The sequence below is a fragment of the Thamnophis sirtalis genome, unplaced genomic scaffold, assembly GCF_051295495.1.
Source record: "Thamnophis sirtalis isolate CommonGarterSnake01/CBP01778 unplaced genomic scaffold, rThaSir2_p1.2 scaffold_4, whole genome shotgun sequence".
Taxonomy (NCBI): Eukaryota; Metazoa; Chordata; class Lepidosauria; order Squamata; family Natricidae; genus Thamnophis; species Thamnophis sirtalis.
In genome coordinates this window covers 13380487-13396629 of record NW_028261384.1, presented here as the reverse complement: position 1 = coordinate 13396629, position 16143 = coordinate 13380487, and the positions used below count along the sequence as shown (strand labels likewise).

At 41.0% G+C, this 16143-nt stretch overlaps 1 protein-coding gene across 1 annotated transcript in view; it reads left to right on the top strand.

Moving 5' to 3' along the window:
* Positions 1-10645, top strand: part of NCAPG2 (non-SMC condensin II complex subunit G2) — a 56704-nt gene extending 46059 nt beyond the window's left edge. Inside the window, exons 24-28 of the mRNA XM_087711827.1 lie at positions 2396-2542; positions 5629-5732; positions 7771-7868; positions 8812-8905; positions 10072-10645. Of these exons, the coding sequence (XP_087567953.1) occupies positions 2396-2542; positions 5629-5732; positions 7771-7868; positions 8812-8905; positions 10072-10162 (534 nt within the window). The 3' untranslated portion in view covers positions 10163-10645. The remainder of the gene's footprint in view (positions 1-2395; positions 2543-5628; positions 5733-7770; positions 7869-8811; positions 8906-10071) is intronic.
* Positions 10646-16143: the final 5498 nt, after the last annotated feature.

The window sequence follows — 16143 nt, the reverse complement described above, 5'->3', positions numbered from 1 at the left end:
ATTGATTTCAGCCTCCTTTAAATAGTCCTGGGAGAATTGGAATGTTTGGCTGTTTCGTCTGAAGTTAGTGCTGTACTGACGTAAGGGAAAGTAGATACGGGCAGTCCTCAATTAATGACCAATCCTTTAACAGCTGCACGGGGTTTATAACAGCCTTGGAAAGAGTGCTTTGTGGCCCATAAAACAGCTCCAGCCATCTTAAATGTTGCACTCTCCCTACCCCATTCCAGCAGTTATATGACTGCATTTCAGACACATGGCAAATGGCTCATATTTACAACTGTTTGCAGTTTCCTGCAGTCATGTTGTTGCTATTTGCAGGTTTAGTGGTTTTTTTTTTGTGTGTGTGTGTCATTTTCCAGGAAAATCACCTATTTGGGAAAACTGAGTACAGTCACGTGGGTGTCATGACTTACAACTGTCACAACAAAGCCAGGGGTCGGTTGCTGGAGGTTCTCAGGGGTTTGGGAGAACCTCTAGCTAAGATTTTGTGCAGTTGAGAGAACCCCCAAATCCCACTCCTGGTTTGCCCACCCCACCCTCCCAGGAATCCCCACATGGCCCATTTTGGATGCAGATAAGTGCAGAGTGTGCACGGAGGCTCGGGGAGGGCGAAAAATGGGCCTACCGGAAGTGTGGGAATGGACCCATTTCTGGCCTCCGGAGCCTGGGGAGGTTTTTGCCCTCCCAGAGGCTCGAGGAAAGACTCCTGAGCCTGGGGAGGGCACACACTCCCCACACTGCTGTCGTCCTGACTACCATATTTTTCAGAGTATAAGACACCAAGATTTTGAAGAGGTAAATTAAAAAAAAAAACAGTTTTGTCCTCCCCGGCCCCTAGGAGCACTCTTTTTTTTTTTTTTGAGGAGGGTAAAAATGTGACACATGGGGGCTCTATCTTCCTAAAGAGTAAGGCTTTTTTATCAATCTCAAATCCACTTTTCCCTTCCCATGGCAGGGCAAGACTTTGCGCTTTACTTCCTCCCCCCCCCCCCCTTTCCTCTGATCCGGAGAGATCTGGGGATGGTGGAGGAAGGGAAGGGAAGAGAAACAAACGAAGACTTTTCTCAGAACGCTAGATTGGGAAGTTAAAAACATGGAAACAATCAAGCTTGATTGATTGGCCTGATTCAAAGGCTTTGGCTCCTGAGATTGCTGCGCTGCCACCCAAAAATGCTATTATCGCAATCTCTGCCACCTGGAATTGCCTTGAGAAGGGGCAGGTAAAGCGGGCGCTGCAGAGATTGTGGTACTAGCATTTTGGCGATCTCAGGAGCCAAAGCCTTTGAATCAAGCTTGATTGTATCCCATTCCAGGTTTTTAACTTACCAATCTAGTGTTCTGAGAAAAGTCTTCATAGAGAGATTGTTCTTCTTCCCTTCCCTTCCTCCAACCCCCCCCCTCCCCAAATCTCTCCAGATTCTCAGGAGTCAAAGCCTTTTAATCAAGTTTGATTGTAACTCCATTCCAGGTTTTTAACTTACCAATCTAGCATTCTGAGAAATCTACCATCTCTGAGACACCTTTCATTTGCAGGAGGAGCGGGGAGGGGGGGTGACTTAAACTAAACCCTTTGAGTAACTGGAAAAGAAAGCCGTGCTTTTCAGGTGGCAGTTTTTGTCAGGTTCCAAGCGCGGCTTTCTTTCCCAGTTACTCAAAGGCTTTGGTATACTCCGCCAAAGAGATTAGGCGGGCAGCTCAGGGGAGACAATGGCCACAATGACTTCACTTCCCAGCAATGTGAGGAGCCACTGCCATCGCTGCCATCACCTAAGCCCTCCCGGGAGCCAAGCTGAGTGGGAGCCCCGAAAGCGAAACGTCTCTCCTTTCCAGCCATCACGATCTCTGCAGCGCCTGCTTCACCTGCCCCTTTTCCAGACAACCCAGGCGGCTACATTTGGCGTAAAAGACGTACCCAGATTTCCACCTTCTTTTTTGGAGGGTGGAGTTCTTATACTCTGAAAAATATGGTAGGTCACGCCGACCATGATTACGGCCACCCAGCAACCGGGCAGAGAACCCCTTGCTAAAATTTTTGAAGCCCACCCCTGCAATAGGACCGAAATTCCAGTTCCAGCTGTGGTTGTAAGTTGAGAAGTACAACTACTGTCAGCTCATCCCTTTACAAAGCTTAAGACAGATGCTAGATTTGCCTGGTCCCTTCCGAGTAAAGAGACTTATTTCTGTATGAAAATAGAAGTATTTTACAGCAGATTTTTTAAGGAAAGAACCTGAAAAGAATGCAGCTTTTAAAGTAAAAGTTTTTTCTGGAAGCCATGCATGTTTTAATCTGTGTAGCTGTGCATTTTTGTCTCAGTTTTTTTTAAAAGACATATAGGCATCCTATAGGCTTGATGACAATAATGCTGTTTTTTGTTTGTTTTTTGTTTCCTAGTTAATTCACTCTGCTCAAGGGCCTCTTGGAGAATTTGTACACGTAGTCCAGTCCTGTGTGTTGATTTTCCCAGTGATTTATAAAGGAGTTATTTCTTCTCTTTTAGCCGCAGTAGTGGTTGAGATAAATTGCAGCTTGAAAAAAAAGGTAATATGTTTTGCTTTAATATTCTGGCAAATATGCTGTGTGTGTATCTAAGAATGGGGTTTACGCCAGTGTTACTTCACCTTTGTGGTTTGAAGATGGGTTTGAGGATGTGTGGACATGAGCTTTCAGAAGGCTGGCTGAGGAGTTCTGGGAGTTGACATCCACATAATTTCAGGCTTCCAGTGAAAAACATTCGTCTAAGCAAATATTCAACGGTTTATCAGATGTGACGGAGATCAGACCTCTTGAGGTTCATCAGTACAACTATATAGCAATAAGACTTACTTATATACCGCTTCATAGTGCTTTTACAGCCTTCTCTAAACGGTTTACAAGAGTCAACATATTGCCCTCAACAATATGGGTCCTCATTTTACCCACCTCGGAAGGATGGAAAGCTGAGTCAACCTTGAGCCGGTGAGATTTGAACTGCTGTACTGCAGCTAGCAATCAGCTGAAGTAGCCTGCAGTACTGCACTCTTAACCACTGCGCCACCTCGGCTTTCTAATATCATGTGCCTTCTTTCAGCCACAATTAAAAATAACCAGGGAGATCGCAATGATATCAATTGCATACTGTGCTATAATGTACAGTGGTACCTTGATACTCAATTATTTCATAACATCAAGTTCGGCACTCAGTGAATATTGGTACAAAAATGTTGTCCTGGTACCCGTCATTTGTTCGATGCACAGCAATAGAAAGAAGGGGATGACCACAGAGAAAGGACAGGAAGTTGGCCATGCCAGGAAGGTCACTGCAAAAGGAAGTGGGGGATAGCCACAGAGGACGAACAGGAAGTCAGTCATGCTGGGAAGTTTTCTGAGATTGGAAAAGGGACAGACATAAAGTCCTTCCCAAACTGAAACCAAGGGTCACATAAGTCACATAGTTTGTTTGATACTCATCATTTTTGGTACTTGCTACACCTCTTGGAACCAATTAATGATGAGTTTTGAAATGCCACTGTACTTTGTTAGGGTCTTAGCCTGTTATATGAATTCATACTTTTTTATAAGGTATCCATACAAGTTTATAAGGTATGTTTATGGCTTGCTGTAATGTGTGAATTTAGCAAGAGTTTAATTTTATGATCTGGCTGGATATGATAGTCAAACAAGCAACAACTAACCTGCTATGCTGACTAGAGAATTCTGGGAGTTGAAGTCCACACATCTTAAAATCACTGTGGTGAGAAATACTATTCCCTACTCACACAGAATCACGGGCGATGTCAAATATCTTTCAGGGTCTTTTCAGCATGGAATATGTGGGGAGAATTCCCAGGAGTGGCTAGAAATGGAAATAATTTTCATCATGTCACTGTAGCTCAATGTTTTCTATGCCTTTTGGGCTTGGCATGTTAAAAATTCAGAAAAGACATACCCTGACTCACTGTGTCACAAACATACACATACACGCACACTGTGGACAAAAGATGCCTCTTGATCTCCTATTTGGATTCTCATCTCCTGCTGTCCTCTCCCAACCCTCCAAAACTGGCTAATCTTAGTCCTCGCATGCCAAAATCGTGTGCATGACAGCGTGTGTGTGTGTATGCCTACACCTGTAATGCACATGCACACATGACCCCCAGTGATCTCCCGTGCATGCACATGACTCCTCCCTGTGGCCCGCTTTGGGCCTAGTAGGCCTCCCTGAAGCCTCCTGGGACCAAAAATGGAACTCCCGTGCTCCCCCGTCCATGTGCACGCAACCCCCCCATGCATGCGTGTGCGGGCCCCCACATATGCGCGCATGTCTCCCACATGTGCATCAGACCTTAAAAATCAGCTGGCTGTTAGGAGGTGTGCACACATGCGTGGGGGAGCTGACCTGTGGCATGCGTGCCATAGGTTCGCCATCATGGCTCCAGAACATGGACGCTCAAAAAAATCATGTGAGAATGCTCATGCAATTTTCAGATGCCCTGCAGTAGCGGTTCCTAACTGGTACTGACCCATGGCCAGTTAGCAAACAGACCACACAAGCGGTGGGCAAATGAGCAAAGCCCCATCTGCGCATGCACGGGATCTAGGTTGTGTCCCTTCCTGGTTTATGGAAGAGAGTTTTTCTTCTGAAACCTGTCCCTGGTGCCAGAAAGGTTAAGGGTCACTTTAGAGACTGTGCGAGGGCAAGGTCCTCTTGCATGGCTTCTAGAGAATCTGGAGGCCTCTTAATCCTTGGCAAGCTGCATACAAAAGTCCTCAGAAAATTGTGTGAGAATGTTTGTGCAATTTTTGGATGCCTCTGAGGCTGTGCAAGAGTAAGGCTTTCTAGCAAGACTTCCAGGGTGTTTTGAGGGCTGACGCGCCACCAAAAACGGCCTGGCGTTCTACCTGACACAAGTGCCATAGATTTGTTATCACTGCTCTAGCTAATGCTGTAGCTGTGACATATGTGACCCTTGGTTTCAGTTGGGAAGGACTTAATGTCTGTCCCTTTTCCAATGTTAGAAAACTTTCCAGTATGACTGACTTCCTGTCCGCCCTCTGTGGCTATCCCCCACTTCCTTTTGCAGTGACCTTCCCTGCATGGCCAACTTCCTATCCTTTCTCTGTGGCCATCTCCTTCTTTCTATCGCAGTGCATCGAGTACCAAACAAATGACGGGTACCAGGACAACATTTTGCAAAGGCAGTATAGTTTTTAAAGGCTGTTCTATGCCTGTGGAAATAAGGGCTCCCAAATTCTTAGGTGGCCCTTGTTACCGAATGCACATCTGCTGTAAAAAAAAAATCTTCACTGAATATTTTGGGATTGTTCCTGGTGGTGTAAAGGGGCTGAGCAAAAAATGACTGACTCTACCTCTTTTTCCCAAGTCCCAAGACGACAGGTGCTGAGCTGTCAGCCAAGCTTTGAGCCTTCCAAAGGGGCTGATGTTGCATTCCTTCCAGAAAGCACAATTGCTGTTTTGCTGCTGTTATTTATTTGCCCATGGGATTATCTGCCTCTCCTCCTCCTCCTCCTCCTCCCAGACCTTACTTATTTCGATGATCATAAAAGACTGAGGAAAGTAATACCAAGTGCCAATTGTTGTTCTTCTGATTTGCTGGAAACACTTCTTCCTATTTCATTTGTTTTAGTTATTGGCTACAGAAGAACTAATAACACCGAAGACATTCTTAAATCTCCCACCACTTTCAAGCGTTATAATGGCGATTCTGAATAACTCAACAAAAGGGGTTAGGTAAGCTCTCCTTTTGTTTTTGTTTTTATTTATATATAAATTTTTATTTTAAACACATAAACACATCAACAAAAACAAAGCTCTCTTTTAGGTAGGGCTGCTTATTCCAATTTTTCTGTTTTCCCATTGTTTCTGTCCTCAGTAGGCATGCTGTTGACCAATTTTTGTATGCATTTCTGGTTTCGAGTTGGATTTTTATTTATTTATTGAACGAATATATCCTACAGATGCTTCTCCAATCTCATAATTGCAGTCTACTTGCAGGTAGCCCTTTCTTAAAGTAAGATCTGCAATTTAGTAGTAGTATATACTGAAGATTCATTAAATGCTATTAAAAAACAGAATTTAAACCTTCAAGCATTTTTATTACATTTAACATGAAAAATAAAAACAAAGGGCCTCTTGAAATAATTAGTATTTCTGAGTACTTATTAGTATGGAGCATTGTTTCAGGATCTGCTATATAGCTTCTTGGGAATATAATGTGTTGATAACATTTATCAAGTTTTTAGATTATCTGTGATGCTATTCCAGCCAATTAGATCTTGCTCCAAAGCTGAGCAGTGTAGGTAGGCCAGTTTCAGTATAACAATATGTCTCTCTCTCTCTCTGTGCCTCCCATTTCCTCCCTTCCTCCATCTGTCTCTGTACCTCTCTCTCAATCTCCCCCCCTCTCTCTATGTCTCCATCCCTCTCTCTTTCCCCCTCTCTGTCTGTCTGTCTGCCTGCCTCTCTCTCTGACTGTTGGTCTCTTCCTCTCTCTCTGTCTTTCTCCCTCCCTCCCTTTATCTCTTCATCCCTCCCCAACTCTCCCTGCCTCTCCCTCCTGCTGTCTGTCTGTCTCTTCCTCCCTCCCTCCCTCTTTCTGTGTTTCCCCCCCTCTTTCTCCCTTTCTCTATCTCTCTCCCCCTTTTCCTTTTCTGTCTCTCTCCCCCTCACTTCCTTCTCTCCCCCTCCCTCTCTTCCCCTGCCCTCTCCCTCTCTCTTCCTCCCTACCTCTCTCTCTCTCTGACTCACTCTCTCTCTGTCTCTATCTCTCCCCCTTCTCATATAAAAGGTTTTTTTTTAACTGAAAGGATGTTGCAAACTTACTTTTGATGTTTCTAAAGCCTCAGTTCAGCTAAATAAATATGGTATGCTATTGCCTCATCTGAATATGGCTTTTGATCTCTGGACACTTGCTGATTTTGTGATTCTCAATTCCAGAACCCCCATACTTTTTCAAAAGCATACATTACATTATAGAAATAAAATGCCTTCTATTCTGTCCCATTCACCTCCTTCAAATATGTTAGAAGAAGCAGCAGCAGTAGAGATTGTGAATGGAAGAGGATGATGGCTTGAATGCTAAAGGTGGAAGCAATGTCCTTTTGAGCAAGAAATGTGCTTCAAGAGGTGCAATATGAGAGCAAATAGAAGGAAATGTCTAGGACCTAAGTCTAACAATCTTATGAAGACTTCATAAAAGATTCTAAAATCTAAACATTCTGCATGGTCATGAATTCATACCCTGTTTCCCTGAAAATAAGACCTTCCGGATAATAAGCCCAATTGGGCTTTTGAGCGCATGCGCTGAAATAAGCCCTCCTTGAAAATATTTAAGTGCATGCGCAGCTGGTCCCCGCCATTTCTTCTGGCTGCTTGCCGTGAAAACAACACGAGGTGAGGAGGCAATGCAGTAGAGGGGGAAACATGCCCCATACGCCCTAATCTAACAGCCGGTCCTGCAACCCTAGCCATTGTGCTCCTTTTGTCACGCTAGTGACCACCGCAAACTGCGTGGCAGGCCCAACGATATGTGTCACTGCTGCAGCAGCGCAACACAGCAGCAGACATGAGGTGACCAGGCTTGCTGCCACCTGCACCTCAAAAATAATAAGACCTCCCCGAAAATAAGGCCAATCATTTATTTCATGGGTCGAAAGAAAATAAGACCCTGTCTTATTTTCGGGGAAACACAGTACTTTGACAGTTAATCTGTTTGCCTTTAATTTCTGTATAGTTCATGTTCTTGTATATTTCATGCCATTTTATTCAGGTCTTTTCTAAATGAATTACTGGAATACATTGAGTCTGAAGAATGTGAAGGAATCATTAGCCTTACCACTAGTGTGTACATTGTTGCTTTAATTAAAGGTGAGTAATACCCCCAACTCCCCAATCCAGTGAAGTCATACAGGCTTAATTCCCGTTTCTAGATTTCCAAAGTGTTTTGATGGTTCAGAGTGAAGGAATGGAAGTGATTACTTCTTGCTTCGCTTCAGGGAAAACCATGAAACTTCACTAGGAATGGAAGTGATTACTTCTTGCTTCGCTTCAGGGAAAACCATGAAACTTCACTAGGCTGTGTATAGGGTTGGTAGCGTTTGTTTTAAATAGTATACCTTCAGGTGAAATAATGAGATTGCTACATATACCTAGTTATTTAGCACAACAAACACCTAAGTGGATTGGGAAATGTCACGGAAAGATTAGGCACATACTGTTTTAAAAAAGTATACAAAAATATTTGTATAATCATTGATGGACAATGAAATGAGGCTTCAGTCTTCAGAAACACCTATAGGTGTTAAATAACAGTCATAAATCCTTGATTTATGATTGTAATTGAACATACAATGTCAGACTTACGCTCTGATGATTGTAAAGTGGGTCACCATGTGACTATGCACATGCAGCAGTCATTAAGTGAGCATTGTGGTTGTAAAGTGAACTCATTCATTGTGGGGTGATTTTTGCTGGAAACTGGAAGTAATAGGAGGAAGAGGAAGCATGCATGTTGCTGCCTTGGTTAATTATATTGTGAAGTAAATTATTGCTGGTTCCAGCAAAAACATCAATTAGTCACATGGCTGGGTTGCTGAAAATGGGTGTAAAAGCAGTTGTAAGTCACATGACTGGGTGGCTGCAAATGGTTACAACAGTTGTAAGTTGAGGATTACCAATAATAGGTTTAAAACGCATTGCTGTTCGAGAAGAAGAGAAATCTTCAGTTTTTAATTTGCTGTAATAGAGAACAAACATTTCTCTTTTCCAATAAGACTCAAAAGTCTTCAACATAATCATGTGTTTTTGACAGGTAAACGAAAACCTTCCTATATAAAGGCCATTGCAGCTACTCTTCAGGAAAAAATAATGATGTATAGCGAAATTACCAAGGAAGACGTGGAAAGGTAATTTGAAAGGATTTTATTTCTTTTAAAAGTTTTGTTTTATATACTTATTTGTGCTGGAGATAATGCATGGTTTCTGGACTGTTAAAATGATACAATAGTGTTAATAGCTTAATATCACTGGTTTTATGTGCAATAATAACAATTGAATTTTTGGAATTCAGTTATCTTATTTGAAAAATAAGAAATGAATTTTTTGAAATTCATTTGCTGAATCTAAATTGGTGGACCAATACTGAGTTTTCATCTAGAAGCTGAGCAACATCTATGATTAAGTTCATGCGAAGCATATAATTCCTTTTAATAAATCATGTTTTTGTTCATGGGGAAAAAAGTCCACCTCTTTTTGCTACATTAGAGAAGAAGAAAGAAATGTTCTTTTCTTTTCATCATGTTAAACCACAATTCAGCATGGTCTCTCAGTATAGTCAATGACTTGGTTAATGCAAATCATAAGCCAACTGCCCCAAATCTGGGCTTTTTCTACATTTGTGAACGCCGAAGAGTCTCAAGCAATGGCCATTTTAGATGGAGAATTCTGGTCCACAAGTTGGGAAGACCAGGTTGATCTGTCATGTTCTTCCACTTTGACTTAATTGGATATGTGAACTCACACATCAAAGTTTAAAGCTGCAAATCAAGTCAGGGTGATCGAGCCAATCAGGAATGTTTTCAAGAATCCTTGCTTAGGATTGAACTCAGCCACTATTTTATGGTTATAAGAAGTTTGAAACTTCTTGGCAACCTTGGATCCACCAAAGTCAACCAGACAAATTCCGTATACTTGGCCAATAAATAATTCCTGTTCTGTTGTGCTCCATCCCGTCCTGTCGCATCCCATCCCATCCCATTCTAGTTTTTAGAAGCCCTTTTATGCTGATCATTACATACAGACAGTGATATTTATCTGGAAATGCAATGTGAAATAGGTTTTGTGCATAGAGCTTCTACCTATGGCATGCACACAACTCCCATCTCTTCACAAAGTTTTTTCATCCATTCTTGCAAATGGGTGAGATCCATTAAACAATACACTTATTGCTAATAATGGAGCCATAAAGTAATTATTTTTGCTGATATTCCTGTATTAGAAGTTTACAGTTAATGAAAAATATGTGTACTTACTGTCATACCTTATACAGTTGTTCACTATTTTTATTTTTCAGGGTGCTCTGTGAAACTGCTTTGGGCATTGTGAATGAAATGCTGGGTCCTTGGTCACGTAGACAAGAGAATGGGATGGAAGATGTATTTTAAACTTCAAAGAGAACTACATGCTTTATCATTTTTTGCCTCGCGTAAAAAATGTATCGTTTTAACTGGTTTTTCTTTGAAATATTTTTAATAGATTTTAATAGATTTTAATAGATTTTAATAGATATTTTTAAATGAATTGTGGTGCAAAAATTGATTTTATTAAAAAATGTACATATTTTATAAAATGCTATTATATTATGCAATAAGTGGTTGTGCTATTCCTTGTACATATATTTTAAAGAAGGCATGACCAAGCTTTTGGCTAGCCTGGGTCAGCCTGAAGAGGATTTGTCTTACGCCGCACACAAAATATCAAATATACCTAATGTATATAAATACTGCTATAATAATGTTAAAAGTTTCTGTAAGAGATGAGCAGGCTGAGCCCAAGGGAGGAGTTAAATTCATCATAAGTCTTCAGTCCGGCCCTCCTTGAACTTCATTTTGCCTTGACCATTAGCAGCTCAGATTTTTGTAATGAGTATTTGCATGCAATAAATCCATATTCATTTGAACCACTCTGGCTCCTGATTTCTTACATTTGACAGTTTATGATCTTGTGGGGCCACATTACTATCTGTCCAGGGTGGCATGCAGCCTACAGATTGGACACTCTTGTGCTTTGAATAGTTGGAACTTTTCTCAATAAATCTTATTTTTGAAGAATAGCACAAACTCAAAGCACATATTTTCAATTACTAATGCTTAGCTAAAGGATTGCATATATTAAATACTGAGTAATTGTGGTTGCTGGTAGGATTGGTGGTAATAGACAATTTTCATTCCAATAACTGATACTAATAATGAAGAAACTTTTGAACTACGTGGTGTTTTGGATTCATTTTCAAAACTGGTTCAAGTTATGTGTCTATTACTTGTCCATGACTCTTTAAAGCAGCTATGTCTTTTCTTATAAAGATGCAAATTTCCCTTGATCCTAGAAAAGAACAGGGCTCCTTTAAAGAGTCATAGACAAGTTTTACTTTTGTACATATTTTATAAAACCTTTCCCTGATTATTTCTGTAGCATTATACAGTCCTGTAAAAAATGCATGCTATCTGTAAGGAACATTATTAGAAGAACATACTCTATAACAGAGTTCCCCATCCTCTCTGGGTTGGCAGCCTGGGGATGGGGGGCAGAACAAGTGCCTTTACCTGCGCATGTGCATGTGAACAGGGGCATGAACATGTGCAGTGCAAGGAGAGGGCATGCACAATAGCCAGCCACTAATGCGCCCAGTGGCTAACAGCCCACAGCCCGGTAGTGGGCCATGGCCCACCATGATCCCTTCTCAATAGTTGTTCCTTGATTACTTAACACAAACAGAAACTACCTTTTCTCTACATCTTGGAAAGCAAGAGGATCATTGGTCATAGGTCACTAATAGAGCAGTCATTGTTGAGGATGGGGGCTTTGGGTTTGTCAGATTTGAAATTGTATTTTGATCCTTGTTTGGTTTGGCTAAAAGTGGGTGAATCTTCAGAATAAGATGCATGACCTAGAAGGTCATGAATTAAGATTTGGATCGCATGGCTACGGTGGTATGACAAGGTTAAAGTAAATGTTGATTTCAACAACCACTTTGTTAGACGTGCCATTCTAAAAGTTGGAATAAATATAAAGGTTTTTTACGAGATACCTTTGGATTTCCCTACAGGAAGCTTTTTAAAAAAGAGAAATGGTGGTGAAGCTGGACTGGTGGACATGGTAAAATAATATCTTTTAATTCTAGTTATCCTACCCTCAAGTCTAAAGAAGAGCTAGAATCAGAAAGACATATCTGCTATTGGTTTACATATCTACAACTGAAAGACAAGAATAGTTAAGGGTTTGACTTCATTAGAAATGAATTGGAAATTTTACTGTGTGGTAGTGATGAGCATTTCGCTAAGGTCTAAAACATTACTGAATTTAAATTTGGAAAGTGACCATGTAAAGCATTGTATGATTCAACAGGCAAGGAATTTTGGACATAATGTAATATGTGAACAAAGGGACAAAATGTGGAAGAAAGGTTTAAAATTTACAGTTTAAAAGAAAATTTCTATATGATGATGTATCATTGGCATTTAACTCCAGACAAGTTATCAAGAATTCATAAAGATATTTCAAATGAGCGTTGGAAATGTAAAGAGGAGACTTTTTATCATTTATGGTTGACATGTGACGAAGCAAAGAAATATTGGAATAGGATTCATGTTCTAATACAGAAAAATCTTAAAATGAATATAAAGATAAAACCAGGCACTTTTCCTTTGGGTTTAATGAAAAAAGACTTTGGGGGAGGGGGGGAAATGGAACTTCGAAGCATGTTGATGGGAACAAGACTATTCTACACAAAAATGGAAGGACATTTTGACCCCAACACGGGACGAATGACTGCAGAAGTTGATGAGGTTGGCAGAGATGGCTAAATTGACTGCTTTGGGCAAGGAAAAAAAAACACTTTTGTCTCTGGAAACCGTTTCTGGAGTTTATGCCTGAGGTAGGAAAAAAAGAAATGTTGACTGGGTTTTACTGATTAGAAAGATTCGTTGTTATAGAAATGGCTAATTTAAACTATTATGTAAAAGTACAAAGTTGTGGTTTGATGTTACTTCCCTATTCTACTGCAGCAAAGGGAGTCGAAAGTCAATGCCTTTTCTTTCTTTTTTCCCTTTCTTTTCCACACTTTTCCGTTCCCTTTTTCCTTCCTTATTTTTCTATTATTTGCTTTTGTATTTTTTGGGGGTATGTTTTATCATAAAACAATAAAATTTGTTAAATGTGAATAATAGAGCAGTGATGATCCAGGTCCAGAAATAGATGCTTCCAGAAGAGGAGACCTCTATGAAATGTCCTCTGTGAAGTCTTTTTTTAAGGGCAAAGTTTGAGTAAAATAATGTGATATCTAGAACAATAACAATAATAGATAATTTTATATAAAGGTAAAGGTTCCCCTCGCACATATGCGCTAGTCGTTCTCGACTCTAGGCGGCGGAGCTCATCTCCATTTCAAAGCTGAAGAGTCAGCACTATCCAAAGATTTCTCCATGGTCATGTGACTGGCGTGACTTAATGCCAAAGGCGCACTGAACGATGTTACCTTCCCACCAAAGGTAGTTCCTATTTTTCTACTTGCATTTTTACATGTTTTCGAATTGCTAGTTTGGCAGAAGCAGGGGCAAGTAACGGGAGCTCACTTCATTGCGCGGCACTAGGGATTCGAACGGCCAATCTTTCTGATCGACAAGCTCAGTGTCTTAGCCACCGAGCCACCGTGTTCCCTTTCTTTAAATATAGGGCTACTTTTATATGATAATCTCTATGGGTGAAATAGATTGAACTCGGAAACTTGGAGAAGAAAAGAGGTGCCAGCCAAGATCTGCAGCAAATACTCTGGTGCATAGGGATGGGGAGCAAAACACTTGACAAGACAAGGTACTTTAAGAGCAAATCCCACCTCCTTTTAGTACCGATGATGGTATTCAGCCAGTTCTGACAGGTTCTGAAGAACTGGTAGCAGAAATTTTGAGAGTGGGGAGGCAATGGGGATTTTGCAGTATCCTTCCCCTGCCACGCCCACAAAGCCACGCCCACAGAACCATTAGTAAAAAAAAAATTGAATCCCACCACTGTTCCATTCATATTTATTCTCATATTTATCTTGACTGCTGCAATAGTGCTACGACCACTACCTCCCTGAAATGCCTAGCCTGCTATGAGCCTGCTCTTCATTGTCCACTGAACTTTAGGTAACTTTTATTTAAAATTAGCTTAAGGAAGGCTTCTAGGCTTAACAGCTTTTACAAAGATAAATTGTTCTAAAATCTAATCCTGATATGAAATGGTAGTAGGCTTCTCCCACAGTCATCATTTTGCGCCCAACCATTGTGCTATCAACTTTGGATCTTCATCGGAATTTGGGAATCTGGGTAATGTGACTGATACAATTTTTTGACTTTCTGTTTGGCAGTCGTTAAAAGAATCGGCATCAACATTAAGTGAACCTGAGTCTTGTGAAAAACATGCTCATTAGGTGTATTAATTCTCTACAATGGGCGTGGGAACAATGGTCACATGATTGCAGGATGCTTCCAACAGCTGTAAATGTGTTTATTGAGCACCTGGAGTCATGTGACCATGTGCTGGAGTGGGACTGACCATTGGAAGTTTAGATTTGAATCACATGTCCCCATTTTTGCAGCTGTCATAACTTCAGTCAGTCGTAAGCCGAGAGCTACCTGTATTTTGTAAGATTAAATTGTCCATTTTGCCTGTTTTATTATTTTCTTCTATAATGCTTTCTCAATTTCTGTGGTTTAGAGAACAATGTAAAGGTAACAGGAGTTACCTTTGTCGGGATGCGTTGGCTAAGTAGCTAAGATGCTGAGCTTGTCGATCAGAAAAGTCAGCAGTTCTGTGGTTCAAATCCCTAGCGCTGCGTAACGGAGTGAGCTCCCGTTACTTGCCCCAGTTTCTGCCAATCTAGCAGTTCGAAATCATGTAAAAATGCAAGTAGAAAAATAGGGAACCACCTTTGGTGGGGAAGTAACAGAGTTTCATGTGCTTTTCGCATTTAGTCATGCTGGCCACATGACTATGGAGACATCTTCAGACACCGCTGGCTCTTTGGCTTTGAAACAGAGATAACGACTCCCACTAAAGTTGGGAACAACTAGTACATATATGCGAGGGGAACTTTTACCTTTACCTTACTAGAGAACAATGATTCAGCTGGATCAATTTTGAATGCAGCTGGAATGATTATTCCCCTTGATTTGTAAGCGATACTTATAAGTATGTGCAATTCTTGTCATCTTCACCCTTTTTTTCTGTGTGACAAAAAGAGTATTTCAAAAATCCATGGAGACAAATACCACTTTAAACCAAAACAGCCTGAATTGTTCTTCCTATTGTTTGCAATATGCCTATCTCTTCCCTTTTTCTTTCTGTTGCCTGGAATGACTAATGGAGGCTATTCTGCTTTGAAATGTGTCTATTGTTCATGCTATCAAGAAGAAGCATTGTCTACAGATTTATAGAACCATTTCCTTTCTGAGCACAACTGCGTGGAAAAATCTTAGCCCTCTTTGTTAGCCTAGTGATGACAGTGATTGGAAGCTTAAGATACAAAAATGCCACTATTTTGGTGCTTTAAAAAACACCCTTATATAGGTAGTCCTTGACTTATGACCACAACTAGAACCAGAACATCTGCTAAGCTATACCGTATGTGAAGTATTTGATTACGCTGATTTTGGGTACTTTTTTTTTTTTTTTGCCATGGCCATTAAATGAATCGCTGCAGTTAAGTGATTCTAACTTCCTGCGTTAACTTTGTTATCAGGGGAAGGTTACAAATGGCAATCAGATAATCTCAGGACTGCAACCATAATAAATGTCATGATCGTATGCGTGTGGGGACTGCATGATAGTTGTAAAAGTGGGGACTGGTCAAGTCACTTTTTTCAGTGCCATCATAATTTCAAATGGTCATTGTGAATTGGTTGTAAGTTGAAGATTACCTGTAATTGTAAAAAAGAACAATACAGATACAGGGGGAAAAGTTAGATTAAAAATAACCAAACATCAAAGGTAAATTTTGAAGCCTACTCTGTGTGGGATGGATATAAATGTTGTGGTCCACTGGTGGCCTGCAGAGCTGGCAGCAGAGTCGGACAGTGAGGAGGTTGGGGAGGTACATGGGCCAGTCCTGGAGTCTGGGGAAAGCTCGGACGAGGGCTCTGCTTCGGAGGCAGAGAGGGGGCCATGGCCATCTGGCAGTTACATGTGAGCCTGTTTCCAGTGTATGCATGCACAGAGCTGCCAGAAGGCAAGAACAATTAAGGAAAAAAGGGGGACTTGGGATTAAGGCTGGGAGATGATTAGCCCCTCCCATAACACATAAAAGAGGAGTAAACGGATGTGAGCCTTTGCAGGAAGCAATTAGTTTATATAGTCAGTTCAAGCTCTGGAAAGTCCTGTTTGACTCTGT